The 24,109-nt window shown below is 35.4% G+C and overlaps 1 protein-coding gene across 6 annotated transcripts in view; it reads left to right on the plus strand.

Annotated features, from left to right (window-relative positions):
- Positions 1 to 24,109, plus strand: part of LOC136032310 (transcription factor A, mitochondrial-like) — a 56,071-nt gene that overhangs the window by 11,669 nt on the left and 20,293 nt on the right. For all 6 annotated transcript variants that reach the window (XM_065712603.1, XM_065712605.1, XM_065712609.1 and 3 more), the window contains one exon: positions 19,609 to 19,793. In XM_065712603.1, coding sequence (XP_065568675.1) covers positions 19,609 to 19,793 — 185 coding nt within the window. The remainder of the gene's footprint in view (positions 1 to 19,608; positions 19,794 to 24,109) is intronic.

Here is a 24,109-nt window from a genome sequence, read left to right on the forward strand (position 1 = left end):
ACAATATAATTATTGAAACAACTGGATCAAACCATGGTGAGGCAACAAAACCAATCCACCATTTTCGAAAGCATTTTTTGAAAATAAATTTTAAACAAAAACTTTCCGAAAAAGAAGTTTTCTAAAGAAAAGTAAGGGTCATATTAAACATAAAATCAGAAGAAATAGAAACCTACAATGACTCAACTCAATACGATCAGAAATTACTATTAAAGAATAAAGGAAACCCAAAACAAATAAAAATTAAATAAACAATAATTGCAAAAAATATTCAACTGGTGCTATTACAAATGAATTAATAAATCTTAAAACTAGTAAAGCTTAAAATGAATATACAAATCGAGCTTAAAACGAACGAAAGTATTTTGCTATTGAAGCATAAATGAAACCCAAAATGAACAGAAATAAAAAAAAAACAATCATAGCCAATAAACATACAATAGGCACTAATATAAATGAGTAAATAAATCTTAAAACGAGTGAAACTTAAATTGAATATGCAAATCAAGCTTAAAACGAACAAAATCTCTAAAAAGATGAGTTTGGGTTTTGCCTCCTTCTTTCACTGTAAAAGTCTAAAACCTGCTGCATCATTGGCGCTTTACTGAAAACTATATGTGGCTTGAATGGTCTTGAAAAGTACAAATACAATCGAACTGATTCTAGTGAAAATTTATTTTCACTTTCAATGCTGCAATAACTGGAAATGACGTAGTAAGTTCTAGACTTTTACAGTAAGGGAAGGGGGCAGTACCCAGACACTTGTTTGTAGTGAAGCTATATTTGTCTTGAAAAGTCTTGGAAAGAACCAATGAAATAGTCAATAAATGATTGTTTATTCAATTTCTGTTCGTTTTGGGTTTCATTTGTTCTTTAATAGTAATTTCTGGTCGTTTTATGGCACTTGGTATCTACCAAGTGACATATAGCAATTGCAAATTCTGTCGGCCTGTCTGACTGTCTGTCCCGATTTTGCTAGTTTAGGCACTTCTAGGTAAGCTAGGAAGATGAAATATGGCAGGCATAACAGGCCAGATTAAATTAGAAATCGTCGTTTCTCCGATTCAACCATATGGGTTGAACGGGGGGACGGTTAAATCGGAAAAATTAGAAAAAATGAGGTATTTTTAACTTACAAACGGGTGATCGGATCTAAATGAAATTTGATATTTAGAAGGATATCGTGTCTCAGAGCTATTATTTTACATCCCGGCCGGATACGGTGACATTTGGGGAAGTTGGGGGGAACCTAAAATCTTGGAAAATGCTTAGAGGGGAGGGATCGGGATGAAACTTGGTGGGAAAAATAAGCAGAAGTCCTATATATATGATTGACATAAGTGGAACGGATCCGCTCTATTTGGGGGGGGGGGGGGTAATTCTGAAAAATTGGAAATAATGAGGTATTTTTAACTTACGAGGGAGTAATCAGATCTTAATGAAATTTCATATTTAGAAGGACATCGTGACTCGGACGTCTGCAGATGTCCGGGGGGACCGGAAATATTGGAAAACACTTAAAGCAGGGATCAGGATGAAACTTGGTGGGAAGAATAAAAACAACTCCGAGATACGTGACTGACATAACTGGACCGGATCCGCTCTCTTTTTGTGTATTTGGGGGGGGGGGGGTAATTTGGAAAAATTGGAAAAAAATGAGGTATTTGTAACTTACGAACGGGGATCAGATCCTAATGACATTTTATATTTAGAAGGATATTGTGCTTTAGAGCTCTCATTTCAAATACCGACCAGATCCGGTGATATTGTGGGGAGTTGGAGGGGGAAACCGGAATTCTTGGAAACGTGAAAATTGAGGTATCTCTATCTTACGAATGGGTGACCGGAACACCCACCGTATATAGACTTGATATATAGAAGTATTTTATGTCTCAGGTGCTCCATTTTCAATTCGAATCGGATCCGGGGACATAGGGGCCTGGAGGGGGAAACAGAAATCTTGGAAACTGGAAATCTTGGAAATCGCTTAGAGTGGAGAGATCCTGATGAAATTTGATGGGAAGAATAATCACAAGTTATAGATACGTGACTGAAATAATTGGAACGGATCCGTTCTCTTTGGGGGAGCTAGGGGGTGTTAATTTGGAAAAATTCGAAAAATTGAGGTATTTTTAACTTAAGAACGGGCAACCAGATCTTAATGAAATTTGATATTTAGAAAGAAATCATGTCGCAGAGCTCTTATTTCAAATTCAGACTAGATCTGTTCACATTGGGGGGAGTTGGAGGGGGAAACCGGAAATCGTGGAAAACGCTTAGAGTGGAGAAATCGGGATGAAACTTGGCGAGTAGAATAATTAAATGTCATAGATACGTCATTGACGTAACCGTACTGGATCCGCTCTCTTTGGGGGAGTTAGGGAGTGGGGATCAGTGCTTTGGTGAGTTTAGTGCTTCTGGACGTGCTAGGACGATGAAAATTGGTAGGCGTGTCAGGGAGCTGCACAAATAGACTTGATAAAGTCGTTTTCCCCGATTCGACCGTCCGGAGGGTGAAGGGAGAGGAAAAATTAGAAAAAATGGGGTATTTATAACTTACGATTGTGTGATCGGATCTTAATGAATTTTGATATTTAGAAGGGCCTCGTTACTCAGAGCTCTTATTTTAAATTCCGACCGGTATTAAGCCTTTGATTTTCCTTTTAAATCAATCTATTGATTCTAAGAATTTTGCTTGAGTTCATACCATATGAGCTCTTGGCTCTTCCGGCCTCGTTACAAGTGCCATTTGAGCTCTTAGCTCTTGTTTTAAATTAATTTCTGTTTTGGTAAGAACTACTAAATTAAACTGAATATTTAATATATGATGATATTTATTACTGAAAGCTCACCAGCTCAAGATTTTGTTTCACCCAGGGCTGGATTTAAATTTTTGACATTTCTAGGCCCAAATATTGTTTGTATTATAATTATTACAATATTATAATAATAACATTATAATTATTGTAATTATCACTATTATTATAATTATTATTATAATTATTAAGTATTAAGTAACTCTAAGTAAGAGAATTAGTTATTTAAGTAAGAGAATGACACTTTTACCCTTAGACAAACAGGCAGTAGCCATACTCTTGTTTGTTGTGAAAACACCATTAATTAAAAGTACATAACCGCTACTCCCTGAAGATGACTGCGGTCTAGCAACCAATCCTTAATCAAATGCTCACTTGTCTTTGAATTCGGTTCTCCCAATTATTATAATAAAAAAAGGTAAATTAATTGTGCAGAACTTTGTAGCCACTTAAGTAAGAGAATGATAATTCTAAGTAAGAGAATTGGTTATTTTAGTAAGAGAATGATACTATTACCGTTTGGGAAACGGGCAGTACCCTTACTCTTGTTTGTTGAAGAGACTATTCATTAGAAGTACGTAACCCCAATTCTTTCGGAAAAAATTGGGAAAAAAACTTTCGGAATTTTTTTTATTATTTTTTTTTTTAAACTCCTTATTTCAAAATGAGATTTTTTTTCAACATTAAACTTTTATAAAAGTATGAAAGCTAGTACCAAAGTGACAATATCAAAATACCAACGTATCATTGGTTATTTAGGTAAGAGAATGATACTTTTACCGTTTGGGAAACGGGCAGTACCCATACTCTTGTTTGTTGAAGAGACCATTCATTAGAAGAACATAATCCAAATTATTTCGAAAAGAATTGAAGAAAAAACTTTCGGAATTTTTTTTTAATTAATTTTGGTTTGTTTTTTTTTGAAAATCTTCTTCTTTCAAAATGAGATTTTTTTTCAACATCAGACTTTTATAAGTATAAAAGCTAGTACCAGAGTGACAATATCAAAGTACCAACGTATCAAAGTAAAAAAAAGCATCAAAGTAAACGAGTTATAAAAGTAAACAAAGTATCAAAGTAACAATAAGCAACTTGCATAACTTACAGCCCTTGAACCATAAATCGAAGTTACCACGTAAACCACTAAATCCAATCATCAAAGTAACAATAATTAAGTTTCGTAACTCTGAGCTATTTCCCCGGGGTTGGGGGGGAGGTCAACCATGGAAGCATAGTCATTTGGTCTTTGAACTATTTTTCTATTGAACTATTGTTGTTAAAAATAAATAGGGGTATACAGTCCTTTTTGTATTTACAATTTTAAACCTTTGTCAGTGAATGTTAAAAAAAAAACTAATTTTTATGATATTTAGAAGAGTTGGTATGCAGCCAAGTGTTGATGGAGAAATATTTTTTAATGGTAGGACTTTGTCACTGGTGCATAAGTGCGTTATTTGGGCTTCCAGCTTAATTGTAATTTATCTTGGAGGCCCCATAGTGATCATGTTGAAGCTAAAGTTGCTAGAGGTTTGGGAATTTCGGGCTGATTAAAGCATGTTTACCAGTACCAGTGTTTCTATTAATGTACCATATTATTTTTGCGCCTGATATTTCTTATGGTTGAGTTTTTTGGTTTAGTAATTTTTAGCAAATTTTAAAAGAGTACAGATTCTTCAAATGAAACAGCACGTCTTCTTGTAATCATGTAGAAAATGTGAACGATACCGCGTACTGTTTTAAGAAATTACAAGTGTTTAATATTGGTCAGATTCTCGATTATCAAGCTGTTGTTTCTGCTTATCGATGTTGGAATGATATATGTCGTACAATTTTAATGTTTTTTTTTTTTTTGCTTTAATCGTTCGCTCCACAGGTATGCGATTAGGGAGGCGGATATTTTTTTTTTTCAGTACCGAGACACCACACTTGTGGTTTTTGTTTTCTGATCGTTGGACTATTTCAAACAAACTGATAATCTCAAAATTTTCATTAGATACATTTGGGAATAAAGGGTGTGTATGTCAGGGGGGGGGGGTATATTCCCTCCGTTAACTTTCGATTCATAAAAACGTAATTAGAACTTCGATTTGCAGTCAAATGAGCCACCTTCGAAGTTTATACAACCAACACTTACATAAAAACTTTATACTCCTCAAGGGCATAACTTAAAACACTTGTCCCCGGGCTATGGGGGGTTGTATTGACCCCGAAGTTTTTGTTATCTGATGTTTGAACTATTTTTAAATAAAATACCTATCTCAAAATTTTGTATTGGATGTATTTGGAGAAAAAAAAGTCATTGAAAATTTTGAGATAGCCATTTTGTTAAAAATCGTTCACAAGTCAGATAAGAAAAAATCTGGTATTGATACAGTCCCCCCTCTCCCCGCCCGGGGTCCAGGGACAGGTGTTGTAAGTTATGCCCTGGGGACATAATTTGTTTGTATGGAAGGGATGCTTGTATAACTTCATAGAGTGCTCATTTGATTGGAAATTGAATCTTCTAGTTCACTTTTTCAGAGTAAAAAGAGATCAAATGGCAACTAGCCCCTTCCTCTCCCACGCCCTTTTTTCCCAAATATATGCCCTGGTAATATGTGCCTGGGAAATGTATGCTCCAAATACATGCTATTTGTAACAAAATGACTATATCAAAATTTGTATTGGATGGGTTTGGAAAAAGGCTTGGGGCTAGTTCCCCCCCCCCGGATCTCTTTTGGCTCTAAAATATGAACTAGAACTTTCAGTTTCTAATCAAATGAGCCCTTTCTAAAGTTATACGAGCATCCCTTCCATAAAAACCATATATGCCCCCAGGACATAACTTACAACGCCTTCCCCTGGGACCTGGGGGGTTGTGTCGACATTGAAGTTTATCTTATTTGGCATTTGAACTATTTGTAACAAAACAACTATCTCAAAATGTGTATTGGATGGGTTTTGGGGAAAAGGGTAGGGGGGCTAGTGGCCCTTAGATCTTGTTTGACTCTTAAAAAGTTAACTAAAACTTTCAATTTCGAATCAAATGAGCCCTCTGAATTTTATACGAGCATCCCTTCCATAAGAACCATATAAGCCACAGGGCATAACTTACAACGCTTGCTCCTGGAACCCTAGGGCGTTGTGTCGACACCGGAGTATTTGTTATATGCCCTTTAAACTAATTTTTAAAAATTTGCTATCACAAAATTTGTATTAAATGGGTTTGGGGAAAAGAGAAGTTGGGGGGGGGCTAGTTGCCTTCCGATGCCATCGGATCTCTGTTGACTCTTAAAAAGTGAACTAGAACTTTCAATTTTCAATCAAATGAGCTCTCTCTAAAGTTTATACGAATATCCCGTCCATAAGAAGCATAAATGCTCCCAGGACATAACTTACAACGCCTGCTCGGGCCCTAGGGGGCTGTGTCAACACCAATTTTTTTTTTATCTGACCTTTGAACTATTAAAAAAATGACTATGTCAAAAAAAATTTCGGATACCTTGGGGGAAAAAGGATGTGGGAGGGGGGGTAGTTGCCATCTGATCTCTTTTGACTCAGAAAAAGTGAACTAGAACTTTCAATTTCCAATCAAATGAGCCCTCTCTGAAGTTATACGAGTTTCCCTTCCAGGAAAACCATTTATCCCATCAGGGCATAACTTACAACGCCTTCCCCCGGGTCCCCAGGCGGGGGATTGTGTCAACACCAGAGTTTTTCTTATCTGACCTTTGAACTATTTTTAACAAAATGACTATTTTAAAATTTTATTGGGTCGGTTTCTGGGAAAAAGCGAGGGAGGGGGCTAGTTGCCCTTGGATCTCTTTTGACTCTTAAAAAGTTAACTAAAACTTTCGATTTCCAATCAAATGAGCCCTCTGAAGTTTATACGATCTCATTTGACTCTTATAAATCCCTCCGATCTCATTTGATTCTTAAAAGGTGAGCTAGAACTTTCAACTTCCAATCAAATGAGACCTCTGTGAAGTTTATACGAGCATCCCTTCCATAAGAATCATATATGCCCCCACAGCATAGCTTACAATGCCTGCTCCCGGGCCCTGGGGGGTTGTATAGACACTAGATTTTTTATTATCTGATATTTGAACTCTTTTTAAAAAGTGTCTGTCTCATAATTTTTATCGGATGGGTTTGGGGGGAAAGGCGTGGGGAAGGGGACTAGTTGCTCTCGGATTTCCTTCGATTTTTTAAATGGGAATTAGAACTTCCGATTTCAATCGAATGAGCCCCCCCCCCCTCCCTGAAGTTTATACGACGACCCTTCCATATGAAGTGCTTCTGGGGGAAAAAATAAAACATTGGAGTTGCCTTACTATATGCAACTTTATAGCGTTGCCTCTGAAACAGTCAGCCTCATATGACTTGTGTTAACCACTCATGTAAACCATTCGCCTGTTATATTGTAATTTCTTTATCTATAGGTTCCAATCTACTTTTTTAAAGTTGTTGGTCTAGTTATATCATATTAGTGTCTTCCGCAATGCTTCTATAATGCTGAAACTATTCTCAATTCTGATCCTGCATTGCAGTTCACACTCCACTGAAATTTAACATTCCTATTTCGACTCTTAACCAAACTGAGTCATCATTGATATCAGTATGTTTTTTTTTTTTTTTTTTTTTTTTTTGAATGCTTAATAGTCGACCGAAGGGTCAGATAGCCCCTCGTGGATCATTTTGAATTTAGTCGCTTTCTATTTCATTTATGATTTGTGTTTTATGTGTGTGTTTTCCTGATTTCTACGCCAGGGTAATAATTCCCATTTCTTTACCAAAAGATATATATATAATTTATTTATCACCTACTTCACAAAACAGAGGTTAAGTGGAGTAAAATACAAAAGAAAAACAAGCAAAAGTAATACAAAAGAAACAAATTTAATCACATACAGAAAAAAGACGGATAAGGCGATGAAAACATCCTAGCCTGTAAAGCGCTTCAATAGCTAGCTTCGCAGATAATTTTTCGAAAGCACCACTAATATCTGTCGCACAATACTTTTTAACCAGTTTTGCATTCCGGTAAGAACGAGGTAGATATAAAAGAAATTTGCAGTACCGGTAATAATTTATGCGAATACGTTTTAGATCACCAGTCAACAGAAGTGGCCTAGTACCAGAACAGAAGAGCACAGAATGATCACAAAAATTTGAGTAAAGCCGAGTTAGCGCTCTTCTCCTATAATATCCACGATTTGCTACAATCTTAGAGTAACCGAGCCTCAGCTTATCACTAATATCTTTGACAGCACGAGACCGGAGAGCATTCATAGAATCGCATACTGTTATACCAAGCCAACGAAACGATTTAACACGAGGAATACTAAAACCATCGCAATATAGTGATTCTGAACAATTATTACCGTTGAAAACAGGAAACTCGCACTTGTCAATATTTAGGTACAGGCCGATATCGCGGAAAGCAGAAGTAACTGACTTCACTGAACGGGCAAGACCAGACTCAGTTTGACTAATCAGAAGAAGGTCATCCGCTCAAGCCAGATATGAGATATCAGATGGTCCTATTAGGCATGTAGTCGTTATTTTTGATAATACATTTTCAATACAAGCATTAAAAATATACGGCGAAAGAACTCCCCCTTGTCTTACACCGCAACGAACAGGGATATGACCAAAATAAGAATTATCTAATGACTTAAGGCGAAGGTAAGAATGGGAGAACCAAAAACGAAGCACGTGAATTACCGACGGATTTACTCCTCTCTGGCATAATGCTATCCATGCTTGAGTATGACAAATACTGTCAAATGCTTTAGACAAGTCTAGGGTTGCGAAATGAAGTACGCGACGAGTGCGATGGACATATTTTAATAAAGAAGTCAAAGCACGGTGAGCATGCTGACAGCCTAGCCCAGATCTAAAACAAATTGATTATCATCATTTAGAGCAAGCTTAGTGATATAAGGTAGTAGGAGGTGTTCGAAAAGCTTGCTAAGAGTACAAGCTACCGTTATCGGCCTATAAGAACTACAAGAAACCGGATCTTTTCCTTTTTTTAGAAGTGACGTAACGCTACCGCATAGGAACGAATCGGACACACAGGAACTACTCAAACACATTTGAAAAAACAGCTGGAGATGAGATACCAGTTCAAAAGAATTCGGAACAAGATTCAAAACCCTAATCCCATCAATATCCAAAGATTTTGATTTTAAACCCTTAATACCTTTAATAATAGCCCACTTTTCAACTGGAATCACATGTCTCTGACATAAACGTGTGACGGCAAATTTTTTTCAAGCAAACACGAGAAATGCTTATGCACTGCATAATTAACTTTCAAAAATATTTTTGAATAATGTTCGATCCAAGACTGACGAGATATAATATCACTAGAACTTGCATCCGGAAACTTGGCAGAATTTATCACTTTTCGCCACTCACTATTACTTTTCGGAAAAGTTTCACCGGAGTAACGAACGGCACGAAGATGGCGTTTATATTCGAGTTTCGTCTTTTGTTTTAGATCAAACACAGTACCCCGAGAAGGTCGACCACAGGCAGACCAGATTCTTAACCAGAATTTGGCCTTATTCTTGACTTTTTTCAGCAGAGGATCACACTTCCAAATTGGTTTTTAGGTATTCCGCCTGACACGGATCAGCGGGATGGCCATATCTTCAGCTTGCTTTATACATAAGATAATGTCACGATAATAGCGATTCAAATCAGCACGAGCATTGTCAATAATAGGGTACGCATTTGTGCAAAGAAGATGGAAAGGGACACGTACGGTGGACAGTAGAGCTCCAAGGTTAGCAAGGTAAAGAGGCATGATCGCACTAGACCAACACGTTTTTCAAACCACTTATGCGACAGTGATGGTTGGTTCGAGTATACGTCAGAAATAATCGTAATATCAAAATTCAGAGGTAAATGATCATAATCTCTCTCATCTTCATCAACATGTACTGCTGAAGTTTTAAATGAATGATGGCAGATACAGTGGCCTAAATTTGAGACAGAACCACTACAGTGGATATATGTAAAACTATGGTCTTTCGTTAGGACCTTAAATACTGAGGGTAGACACTGAAAAAGCGCTTCCTTTCGTGTCGAGGAAACGGTGATGTCACAGTTGAAGTCGCCTATAAATACCCACTTGTATCCCAGACGTTCAATACCAGATATGAGAGTCTTTAATTTATTGCAGGCATTCGCATAGCTGGAGAAGGAAGAAACAGATTTTTTATCATGGGGCAAATAGGCGTTGATTATGATCACGTCTGCAAACCGGATTGCAAGATAGTGTTCAGAGGATTGGTTGCAGCTAGGAGACAAATAGCTAGGCAGAGATCGCTTAATTATACAGGCAAGACCGCCAGAAGGCCTGCCTCGGGTACGTCGGGCATTCGTGATGAAAATAGCATGTTGAGAACTTCGCCTTAGAAAGTTTACACTGCAACTTGGGAGCAGGTGTTCTTGTAAGAGAACAACATTATGATTAGCTAGTTTCTCATCAAGGTTTAACACTTTATCCTATGTCCCATTGATGTTGAAAGAACAAACTGAGACTTTTTACTCATTCATGATTGCAAGCGAGAAGGCCGTGGAACTTTGGAATTAGCAAGAGCCTTTAGTTTGGAGCAACGAAAACTGTAAGCAACATGATCTCCACTACAATTTGCACACTTTGGAGTGTTACTGCAAGGTGAGTCACTGGAGTTCATATGGGGGCCAGAGCACCGTGAGCATTTGCAGTTTTTATCGGGACATTTTGCAGCAAGGTGGTCAAGTGATTGACATTTCCTGCAGAACCTAGGAATTCGCCGATATTCATACACTCGGAATAGTTCATAGCCTATCTTCAGTCCAGATTTAAGGGCCGAGGAAAGAGAAATTTCGTTTTCGAATGTCATTTTCGCACAATTTGAGCTCCCAATTCTCATAGCGTCTCGAACACCCCTGCAAGCTTTAAGAGGCGCAAGATCAAGATCTTGTGCAACGCCTTTCATGATACCAAAAAACTTTTTTTCCACCATTTTTGCTTCACAATCACGATAAACCGAGCGCGCAGATTTGCAAAAGTCAGCAGCGGCCATGCTATCGATCTTCACAATCAATTTATCACCAGAGGCTCGAACAGTATCAATGCACTCGTGACCAGAAATACAGTCAATTCTTTCCTTCGGTTTAGATGCATTATCGATATCACGCGGTACATTCGTGATAATAGCACTGGCTTTGCTTATATCACTACCAGTAGCACTGCTCGGAAGGCTGGGGAAATTCAGATCATAATCTGACATTTTCTCATTAACTTGGGAAAGAGTCTGTTGAATTCCATTAAGTTTAAAAGCTATCCTGGAGTAAGCAACTGATGGAATACAGGGAACTTCGGCTGGGGAACGGATAACAAAGACAGGCATGTCCTCGGAAGCACTCTGATTTTGAAGAAGTTCTAAAATGTCTTTCAAATGATTCAAAGCTGCGTTTGAACCCGTGCGCCTTGGATAGGGCTCGGTCAATTTCGGCAGCGAATCCCACAGGATTTTCTTCGATTTGGCAATATCACTTGTCTCGAAGAATTCGACCGCAAATTTTAAGATCACTGTAGTTTCGACACCTTTTTCATTATTATATTGCAGAAAGTTCAGAACCGGGGCATAAACAAAGCAGTCCGTATTCGAATCAGAGTCTATTTTCATGAAAATAGTCTGTTAATCCAATTCCGAGTCAAAAACATAACCATGGGCAAAACACGTTTTAACCGCACTAAAGCTGAATGGTAGTTGGCTAAATTTCAGAAGCTCAAAACACCAATAAGCGAGGGAAGCGTAGGCTCCTGCTATCTATTCCCCGCAATTTAAGGGAGACACACTCCCGGCAGGTACAACGACGCTTGCTACATAAAACCTCCCCTCTTCTGCTCGCTTATAAGTAAAAATTTTCAAAAATAAATAATGAGTCTAGATGATTTGATAATTATGACCATAGGATTATCTCTCGCTTACTGAAATGCTGCGTAATAATATTACTCAAGGTCACGAACTTTAATCCTTTGCCAGGTATTGCGAAATCTAACAAGTTCGCAGGGATTAAAATTCACTGAAAAAGCTTACTGGTTTGAAATTTATAATATCCAATTCTAGACAGATGTTTTCACCTTGAACTACAAATCAGTACTGAATATCTGAATGTCCGAATATCTTGAATGTTAATTTTCACTTGTGAATGTCCGAAATACTTTTTTCTCCTTGGATTTAGTGAGCGTTGCCAGTCAACTTTTACAGTTTAATGCAAGGTTTGATGATGATAGGTTAGGTTGGATTAGGTTAAGTTAGGTGTCTAACCCATTTCTGATATTTATAATTAAATTTAACCTACACTAAATTAATATTACCTAACTTAACTTTAACTTTTACCATCATGGCTTGCGTAAAACTGAAAAAGCTGACTCGCAAAGCTAATTGAATCAAAGCAGAAGAAAAGGAATTCCGGACGTTCACTTGTGAATGTCGACATTAACCAGATTTCGAACATTCACGGTAACCTCTCTTATTTGGTCACAGTTTAAATTTCTCTTATCTATCTATTTGTACCTCTGTAAGCTGAACTATATTATAAAACTGTCAATCCTCTCTTGAAGCAATTGAAGTCAGATTAAGTCGGTAATAAGTGGATTTATTGTGACTCTGCTTATTGACTATGTTATTAGAAATTATCAGAAATAGGTGAAATATGTAGCATATGTATGCAAAAAACATAAAAATAGATACATTAAATGACTGCAATAATATGCAATGTATAGCATATATATATATATATATATTAATCCTTTCGTTAGCTTCCCCTGCTGCCACTGCTGCAAAATAATTAATTTTACATTCATTCTCTTTCATTTTATCCAAGTGGTTCCTAATTTAGGAAAACAGTCTTCCTTTTCTCCTGTCTTTTTTTTTTTTTTTTTTTTTTTTTTTTTTTTTTGTGTGTGTGTGTTTGTGCTGTAGCATGGGTGATTTCTCTTTTCATGATATTATTCCAGGTTGGATCCAGTGCTGGTGGAGAAAATTTTTTTTAGTTTTCTCCCCGACAGACCTTTACCCTGGTCCAGGTTTTTAACCTGATATTGTTAATTATTGGTGAGATGGCACTTATGCAAATTTCATGTTCTTTCATCTTTTTGTTTATGTATTTATTGACCTATTGACCTTGGCATGTTTTTTGGACTTTGATTGTTGGATTTTGATTTGGATGTTGGTTTGTTTTGGATTTATTTTCAATAACTTTTTATGCAACAAAACACAAATATTAGCCTCGGAACTCGGAACGATTTTTTGAAAGTTAGTAAGTGTAAAAGTCGTTGTTTTCTTTGCCAAGATCATTTTGTCCCACGGACTTCTGTTAAAAGTACATTGTATAATAAAAATTTTGCATGCAAGTTACGTGGTAATGTTAATTGTAGAACAACCAATGTAATTTACCTATTAGAATGTAATAAATGCTGCCTACAATATGTGGGGGAAACAACTAATAATATATATAAAAGATTTTCTGGACACAAGACAACAGTTAATAATGAAAAAACTAATAACTATCTAGTTCAACATTGTAATAATGGTAAATGTTCCATATCAGATACAACTGTCACAATTTTAGAAAATTTAGAATTAGAAAATTTAAATAAAGAAGAGAAGAATAATAGACTACGTAAACAGGAGGATTTCTGGATCCATACTCTTGGTACAGCTTATCCTTTTGGGCTAAATGATCGTGTAGCAAAATATGGTGACATGTCTCATGTTGTTGTTAAATGTATTGATGGTTTTATGGACCATCCTTCTTTTACTTGTACTACTAAACGTAAAAAACGATCGAGAGGACATAGGAAAAATAATAGAAAAAATGAATTAGATGTACATATGCTTTCTATAGATCTATGCCAGCTACTTGAATCTAGGGGTATGATTTCTGTAATAAAGTGTCTAAATAATTTATCCAAGAGGAATTTAATCAAACTTTTCTGGATTGTTAAGAATAATACAGCTCTTGATTATAATTTTAAAGTAATATGTGATACAATTTGCATTCTAAAACGAAATTTATTTCAAAAAAGAAAAAGTTCGATAAGATTAGTAATAAGGATAACAGATTATATTTACCTATTAATTTTACTTGTAAGCAGATTGAAGATATTAATTTACCAGAAATTTTAAATCAGCGGCATGTGAAACAGGCCCTTCCTAGTAATTTAAATTATAATGATAGTCCAGTTTTAACTTATAAATTTTCAAAAACTATTGGGCAAATTATTTTTAATTATAATTTAATACTAAAAAAACTAGATAGCGATATAAATTGGAAACCGGTTTGTAATTGTAAGCAACTTGGTCCATTTGTAAATCCTACTTACAAACATGTTATAACAGGGGACTTGTCAATAATAAAGCAAGATGATCTTCAAATTATAATGAATAAAGGGACTAATTTCCGTCTTTCTCATCATCTGAAACCATTGAGTGTTCTTGATGGCTTGGAAAATGATTTTGATTTATTTATTGATAAGTGGTGTAAGAAAGAGAATAAAAATAAAGAGAGTTTTCAAAGTTGGAAGAATTTAATTATTAGTAGAGTAAGAAATAAAATATATTCTAACTTAAAAAATAGTAACACTAAATCATTATTTTATAATGCGAAGATTAAACAAGCAATTGCTAATCTAAAGAATGAATTTGTAATTGTGCCAGTGGATAAAGCTAATAATAATTTTGCCATAATTTGTCAGAAGCTGTATTGTGATATCTTAAAAAGGGAGTTATGCACAACTAATGTTTATGAAAAGGTAAATATAGAGGATGAGAATTTAATTGAAAAGACTGAAGAAATACTTTTTAAAAATTTTAATATTAAAATAAATGACAATGATAAAAAGTTCCCTTTCCTATATTGGACTGTAAAATTTCATAAGAATCCCCCTAAACCACGGTTTATTGCTGGAGCAGCTAAATGTCCAACCCGCATTGCTGCTACTGACCTCTCTTTAATTTTAAAGGAAATTGTAAATAAACTTAAAACCTATTGTTCTGGTATTAAAAAATTTTCGAATTTTAATCCATATTGGAGTGTTAATAATTCACTGCAGGTGATAGATTCTTTAACAATGGTTTCAGCTAAAAGAATTGAGTATTTCGATTTTGCGACAATGTATACTAATTTATCACTTAATTTAGTGTTTGATAATTTAAAAACTGTTATAAAGAAATCTCTCCTCTTATCTAGTAAAAGGTTCTTAAAAATAGACAGTTATAATAAAAAAGCTATATGGACAAACTGCTTTAATACTACAGTTAACTTGAGATGTTACAGCTTGGATATGATTTTTGAGTTATTGGAATTTGTTTTATACAATACTTATATAAGATTTGGGGGTGATTTGTACAAGCAAATTATGGGAATTCCCATGGGGGGGAATGCCAGCCCATTTATAGCTGACTTGTTTTTAAGTCAACTAGAATATAAATATATGATGGATAAGAATAATCCAATTAATTTAAAACATGCTTTGTCAAATAATAAAAGATATTTAGATGATATTTTGGTCTTAAATTGTAAGGATTTCATTGATATTTCTAAAAATATATATCCATCAGAGCTTATTCTTGAGCCTAGTCATGGCGCTGGTCATGAAGATCATTTCTTAGATTTAAATATTAATATTTGTGATAATAATAAATTAAGTTTTAAAATGTATAATAAAACGGATGATTTTGATTTTGAAGTGATTAGTTTCCCATTCCCTGAAAGTAATATACACTCAAATATCACATATTCAGCGTTTTTCTCACAGTTACTTCGTTATGCAAGGATTTGTAGTAATTATATTGATTTTTAAAAATAGATGTAAAATCTTAAGCCAAAAATTGATATCAAGAGGTTTTTCTGCAAATAAATTAACTTGGCAATTTAAAAAATTTAGTTTTCATTATAACGAACTTTTAAATAAATATCAAAAGAATTATCTAGAAATACTTAAAGAAATTTTTAACTAATTTCGGAGGTTCGAGAAATGTTGTCACAGCGCCATTTATTTTGAATTGTGTTTCTAATTGAGCGGATTTTTTAAAAAATTAGCCACATGGTAAAGATGAATTCTATAATTGTTTAGTTCATTCAGGTTTTTTGCAATGTGTTAATATTTGTGATTTGGTAAAATTTATAATATTTAGTTTACCTATTGTTGCTAAAGGGAGGGATATATTAACAGGATAAGCTTGTTTTGGTTTTACTTGGTTGTTTTACATTTGCTTTTTTTTTTCATAGGCATGTATTTTGGGGGTGATACCTGACGCGGGGATGCCATGGATATTCTGTGGTAGCCACAACACTGTGCTGGGTAGAGAATTTAGAGTGGCGAAACCCTATATAGGCCAGTGTATTCTCCTGATGAGCCCTTATGTTGGGTGTTGCCTCTGAATTATTTGTCTAGATTATTTTTTCTATTGTTCGGTAAATGACGACTTATACTTATTGACGACATGACTGCCTGTCCATGGATTATTCTTTATGGTTGATTGTGTGTGGCTATGCTGTTTGACCTATGTGATTGTATGGATGAGTAGGGTTAAGGCCTCATTCAAGTGCTGGTCTATATTAATCACTAATTTAGGAAAACAGTCTTCCTTTTCTCCTTCTGTCTCTTTTTTTTTTTTTTTTTTTTTTTTTTTTTTTTTTTTTTTTTTTTTTTTTTGTGTTTGTGCTGTAGCATGGGTGATTTCTCTTTTCATGTTATTATTCATATAGTGCCTTTTGGTTGGTTCAACATGCTCCTACACATTCTCTGAAAGTTTCACTGTAATACCTTTGGATTCAGTACCAATAGTCGTCATTGTAGTAGCAGTAGTAATAGTATCCACATAGTACCTTTTGTGAGTTCAACATTCCCCTTAACATGCCCTTAAAGTTTCAGCTTAATACCCTAAACTATTTCTGTAATATTATTGTAATGCCCTTTTGACCACCTGCATGCTCAGAGTCTGTTATGATTCAGTTTAACATGTCCCTATACATTACCTGAACGTTTCACCGTCTTACCCTTTGCCTTACTATTAGTAGCAGTATGCAAAAGTGATTTTTTGTTAGTTCAGCATCCCTCTCAACAAGCTCTGAAAGTTTCAAGTATATATTCCAAGACGTTCCTGAGAAAAATGCTTTGACAATTGCTGATAAATTGCTATTCCTGAGAAATACATCCTTTGACCACCCGAATGTACACAGTGCCTTTTAGTTTCGTTCAACATCCCTCTAATGTTCCCTGGAAGTTTACCGTTAATACATTTAGCCTAAGTAGATGTGACAGTCGTAGCAGCAGTAATAATGATAACATGCACATAGTTTCTTTTGACTAGTTCAGCATCCCGGTCAACATGCCCTAAAACTTTTAACTGAATACTCTAAGTCATTCCTAAGATATTGCTTATATGCCCTTTTGAAAACCAGCATGCATTTAGTTGCTTTAATTTTTGTTTTAATTTATTTGATTAATTAATTTGATTAATTTTCCTGCTTATTTATTTAATTCATTTTAATTTCTTTGAAATTTTTTTGTATTTAGTTTCCCCTAAACATTCCCCGAAAGTTTCACCTTAATACCATTAGCCTCACTAGGTGTAGTAATCTTAGTAGTAGTTGCAGCATGGACATTATGCCTTTGGTTACCTTAAATGTTGCCTCAACATCAGGGGTGAAGCTAGGGTTTTGAATGTGGAGGGGGATATAAATAATGGACTGAAAAAATCTTCCAGTGGGCTGACAAATGTGGACACATAAGGTAAATTAAGACGCTAAAAGTTCCAAGAACTTCAGAAGGAGTCTCCGTCCCTTAGCCGCGTCCCTGCTAAACATACCGTGAAAGTTTCAGTTTAATAATTGAAGCCGTTCCCGAGATATTCTTAAACGATTTCTGAGACCACGCTGGCTAATCATGAAAAGATTAAAGAAACGTAAAGAAGAGAGAAACGACGATAATAACAGCCAGTGAAAAAAACAAAAAAAAAAGAGGAGTATGTAGATATTTCGGTCAAGATGTTCGCTTGACTGTTTTCAGTGCAAATAATAACAAAATATATACAAAAATTCGAAACATGAAATAAATACCAAACATTAAAGCAAACACAGACACTAAAATATGAAATGTTACTCGGGATTATAATTTTTTATTCAGTTATCCTTTCACCGTTGCTTTGAAGGAGTATTTCCTATTTCAATTTCATTTTTAGTTTATTTTTTGAATTTTCATCTGTATTTTCTATTATTTGCACTGAAGAACCGAGGCCTTGACCGACATGTTTGCATAGTATTTTCTTTTTTTTTCTGGCTATTATTATCTTCGTTTCTCTCTTCCTTACGTTTCTTTCGTTTTGAGATGTTCCTGGTAAACCCTTTTGACAATCTACATGCAAAGTGTGTTTTGATTTAGTTCAACGTTCCTACCCCCTTAACATTCTTAAAGCTTCACCTTAATACCCTTAGCTTTAATAGTAGCAATAGTTGCAGTAGTGGTATGCACTTAGTATTTTTAGTTGCTATTTTATTTTCAACATCCCTCTCAACACACACTGAAAGTTTCAACTTGATAACGGAACCAGCTCCTAGGAAAAGTTCCCATATTAAGAGGACGTCCAGTGCAGAACTGCTCAGTGATGTAAAAAAATGTTTTCCTTTACTTTATCAGATGACTTGCAATGCTCAACACAAATTGATGCTTGATTTTGTTTATAGCTAGGTTTGTTTGTTTCTTTAAAGCAAATAAGGAGTAGATTATTTATTTTTTATATGGTTTGGATAAAAAGGATTCCCGAGAAAGATTGTAATTCAATCTTAAATTGTCAAGGCTTGAAGCTGGATTATTTCGTCATAAATAAAAGCTTGTAATTCAATTAAGATTGATTAAGATTACAATTAATTACAATTAAGATTGTAATTCAATCTTAAATTGTCAAGGCTTGAAGCTTTCGTCATAAATAAAAGCTTGTAATTCAATTAAGATTGATTAAGATTACAATTAATTACAATTAAGATTGTAATTCAATCTTAAATTGTCAAGGCTTGAAGCTTTCGTCATAAATAAAAGCTTGTAATTCAATTAAGATTGATTAAGATTACAATTAATTACAATTAAGATTGTAATTCAATCTTAAATTGTCAAGGCTTGAAGCTTTCGTCATAAATAAAAGCTTGTAATTCAATTAAGATTGATTAAGATTACAATTAATTACAATTAAGATTGTAATTCAATCTTAAATTGTCAAGGCTTGAAGCTTTCGTCATAAATAAAAGCTTGTAATTCAATTAAGATTGATTAAGATTACAATTAATTACAATTAAGATTGTAATTCAATCTTAAATTGTCAAGGCTTGAAGCTTTCGTCATAAATAAAAGCTTGTAATTCAATTAAGATTGATTAAGATTACAATTAATTACAATTAAGATTGTAATTCAATCTTAAATTGTCAAGGCTTGAAGCTGGATTATTTCGTCATAAATAAAAGCTTGTAATTCAATTAAGATTGATTAAGATTACAATTAATTATAATTAAGATTGTAATTCAATCTTAAATTGTCAAGGCTTGAAGCTTTCGTCATAAATAAAAGCTTGTAATTCAATTAAGATTGGTTAAGATTACAATTAATTACAATTAAGATTGTAATTCAATCTTAAATTGTCAAGGCTTGAAGCTGGATTATTTCGTCATAAATAAAAGCTCCTTTACTTTTTTGTTTTCACCAGAGAGAACAGTTATTATGTCAATAAAGTTTTCTTCTATGTTGCAGAAAGAAGAGACTATTTGATAGAAGAGTGGAAGACATTACCAAAGGAGCAGAAAGAGATCTACGTCAAATCCTACCTTCAAGATTTGAAAGAATATAGGGAGAGACAAAAAAGCTATGAAGCTGATCTATCAGATGATGAAAAAGTTATTATAAAAAGGGTTTGCAAAGAAAATCATGCTAGAATCGTAAGTTATTCCTGTTTTCAATTGTATATAACATACTCGCAAAAATCTAGATTACCCATGCATGATGCTCATCAATCACATGATAAAAGCTATTATAAAAAAGGTTTGCAAAGAAGATCATGCTTCACCGCCTTTTTATCGCCTCACTGCTCGCTGGGTCTTCGGTCATCGCAATTATAGCCTGACATCATCTCACTCTGCTCACTTTGCTCGCTATAGTATGAAGCGCTGGTGTTCTGCCCGGTACTTGTATGATAAACGTCCTACCGTTCAAGTTGTTCATTCATTGACGCATTGTAGAACCGATTTTGTTCGTTAGTTTCTTTCAGCTTAGTGTGAGACCAGACAAAGAGAACTGAGACAAAGAGACAAAGAATAGATGGAAAATATATAGTTTGGGCTATATATTTTCACATTGGGGTGAGGGGTAAAGTACTTCGACAGTGTGAAGTTAGAAAACAATTATTTCTATATAATATGCAAAATAGTTGTACCTAACACATTAGGCGGGTAGACCCACTATACTAACCCCTCCCGTTCTAATTTGCAAATATATAGCCCAAATTTTTTTCTAAAGTATTATATTTTTATCTTACTTTGGTATATTTCTTTAGGAATGAGCGTCAGAGAAACATATTAGATGAACATTAGGTAGGGTATATATCATACAAGTATCTTCTGCCCTTGTATGCTCCAAGGGCTGAACCCCCTATGAAAACTATGTTGGGCCTCGGTTTCCCGGTTACTCCAGAAATGTCCCCTTCCGTGGAAATTGTTTCCCGGAAATCAAAATACGCGGAAAAAACCCTGGGTAATTCCCCCGGAACATCTCCACGTCAAACATTTGGCAAAGAGAATGAAAGACAATCAAAAAAAATTTCGAATATAAGAAGTATTTCTTCTATAGCATTAACATTTCTTGAATGAATGTTTGCTTCTAAGCTTTAAATGTGATCAGATCACTTTCTCGAGAAAAGTATTAATACGTTATTTAGAAAAACTTCCAACCAGCATCAAAACTTCTGGTATGGAGCTTCATCGCCAGGTTTTCGTCACTTCGCTCCGTTTTTTTTTTGGGCCCTCGACCCTCACAAATATAGCCTGATCATCCTCCCTCCTCTCATTTTCGTTCATCATCACGATTGGAAGCTCGAGCCTTGCACCCTGGAACGCTTATAATAGCAGAAGATCGTAGAAAGAATGGGATGCCTTTGACAATCGCAAATATAGAACACATACCACCTCCCTCCTATGGTCGACAGTTTAGGCCTTTTGATCCTCGCAGACATTTTATTATGATATCAGATCTCCGATTTTTATGGCCTAGTGATTTTAAAGCTATTCTGCAAAATGTAATTTTTCTAGCTTGAACAGTTCAGCTGTAATTTCATTGGGAGGATAGACAGACGTATAAAAATGCGCTTACAAAAAGCACACTTCGTGGGGTTTTGATCGCCTTTGGTTCACTCGAATGGTAGTTGCATCATATAGTACCACATCATAAAATCTCACTTGTAAAAAAATTGTAATATTTGAAAACACCGGATACTCTCGACAGTACAAGAATACATAGAAAATATACAACCAGAACCCTGCCGTGTACACTTGGCAAACATACTATCTACATGATTTTAACTAACCTGAAGCCAATTCGACCATGATCAAGAAAAGACGTCGTCAAGTGGTTAGGTTAAGTGATGAGGTTACAGGAAATGAGCCTAAACTACCAGACTTTGCTAGAAGACCCCCCTTGTTCTTCTAAGAAAAACGCAGGTGGCCTGATAAAATCCTGGCATAATATCGTGAGAAGGGATACTGAACCACTGGGGGGGATTCCAGAAGTAAAGTTAAAAGTTCGACAAGGCGTGGCTAGAGTTTAATCGACCATGCACAAAAGATAGAAACCAATGGAACCATTTTCTCCAAAGCCTTTTTCAAGCCCATTTTGGGTGGAACGGCATGTGTCTTGTTTTGAGTAATTCCTGAACTGTTGAAATATCCTTTATTTTCAATTATTTTTTTTTATTCTATTGATTATGTTATTTCTAAAAACTCTTCTGGCCAGCTACAAACTTCTAGCAGGATATGTTCGGTGAAACTGCGTGTAAGATTACAAGGTGAGTTTTGGCTACAAATGGCAGTATTTTATCTAGCCAGTATGATTATGATCAAGGCCAAAATTACAGCCAAATTAAAAATTAAAACTTCCGTGTAAGTAATTCTCCTCTTGATTGACATCCTTCACCCTGCCAGCTTCGACTGGACAGCCAATAATAGTCGTCAGAATATTCGAAGGCTGGACAATTATATTGACTGTCCAATCACAGCCGCCGTTTCAAAAATGGCCCGTCTACAAAAATGCTGCTGGCAGGGTAAATGATGTCAATCAAGATGATGCTTAAGTAAGTAATTGGATTGACGACGCTTCTTGACTACTAAGTTCCCTGCGTCGGTCCTGTATAGCGTTGCTATAGCCGGGCTCAATCTCTGGGTCCTTTATTACCAAGCTAAGGTCAAACTCACTGAGCCACCACAGGACAACAGTGATTTCCGTGCATATCTTTGAAAGAAAGTTTTTTTTTTTTAATTTTCCTGCTGATATTTTCCTATCCCTAAGCGTACGAATTAAAATTTGATCTTTTTCCTTTTAAGTTTTAGGTTGGTCAGAGGGGAGTAATTTAGAATTTAGCGCATTGCTGCCTTAGTTCTAGTGAAGAAACCATCCCAAGCTATTGGAAATGTTAGAGGCAGGGGTTTTTAACCCAACCTCTATAAGCCTTAGGTCATATATGTACGTTAAAAGAATTGAATCAGTAGTTAAGTAAGGTTGTGTTCTATTCTCGTTTATATGGATCATTTTGATCGACTGTGTCCTAAGCAGCAAAGAAAAGACAATGCAAGAACACGGAACCAAATAGGGAAACAAAACTCCGCTAGACTTAGATTATGCTGGTGATTTGAGCATCCTTGATGAAAATGTTAGCAAAATGAATTAATCTTTTCGGGAGTTGAGAGTGCAGGGTGTAAGAATAGGTTTGGAAATTAATGTGAAGAAGACTAAGTCGTTAAGACTAGGAATAAGTGAAGATGAAGAGGTTGCACTGGATAGCGAGAAGATTGATCGAGTGGATCCAGTGAAAATGTTAAAAGTACAGTAGAGAAGGCCCAGGTTTTTTTTTTCAGAGTTCAGAAAAATAAGAAATTAAGTCTGCGAACCGAAACTAGAACATTGAAATGTACAGTGATGACTGTGGTCAAGTATATTTGTGAAATCTGGGCGCTCTGAAGGACGGAGGAGGATTTGTTAGATGTTTTGCAGAGAAATTGTTTACGAATTATTTTCGGTACCCGTTTAAATGACGGTATTTCAAACAGCAAGCTGTACGAAAAATGTGGTTCAATTCCATTCTAGGGCTATAATGAGAGAAAGGTAGATATGGCTAGTATACGATCTGCGGATGAGGGGTGAGAAATTGCCAAAGATTGTCCTTGTGGGCCAACCATCTAGGGGAAAAACGAAAAGATGGTTGTCCCAGAATAGGGCAGTATGACGTCGTAAGGAAGGATATAACATACATTTGAACTTCTCGGGAGGGTGTAAAGAGGGAGGTTTGGGATTCAGGAAGAGTGTGCTTAGCTGCCTTGGTCTCAGTTGGCTTGGGGTTACAGTGAGTTGTTGCTAGTAGTAGTATAGGTATATTTTTGCATCTTAGGGACAAAAACATCTCGTGTTGCAGTAACTTACTGAAACGGAGAGGTTTTCGTACGTATGCATTCACTATAAGTTATCTACGCTGTTATAGACTTCTGGCATTCTTAAGGGCAAAGTTTACCCTCGTGTGACAAGATGCTGCTGGAAATGGATAGATTTTATAAATAAGTCATAGGGAAGGGTGGTCCGCAGCTTTTGATTTCTTGTATTTTTTAGGATGCAATGTTCTCTCACGTTGGAGTATGATATATAGAAACGGAAAGGTTTTCTACATAAATTTTCACTCAGGATGATTCACGGTTTTAGTATGTGCATTCTGCACTTAAATTGACGAAAAACACTCGCGTGGTATTATACTATTGGAAATTCGGACGCTTTGTTAGGGAATTTTTTAAATGTTTGAAATAATTATCAATCTCATAACTGTGTATCGCTGGGGATTTTGACTATTTGAGCAAAGTTTTCGGATGTTTTTTTTTTTTTTACGAAATAGTCGAAGGCATAGGACTGTGTTACAGCTCCAATCCTTTTCTTACTAAAAAAAAAAAAGAACTAGAAATGTGTCCATTTGTTTTAACCCTTTCCCAATTTCCTACTGTTATTG

Source organism: Artemia franciscana, chromosome 10 (assembly GCF_032884065.1).
Source record: "Artemia franciscana chromosome 10, ASM3288406v1, whole genome shotgun sequence".
NCBI classification, from domain to species: domain Eukaryota; kingdom Metazoa; phylum Arthropoda; class Branchiopoda; order Anostraca; family Artemiidae; genus Artemia; species Artemia franciscana.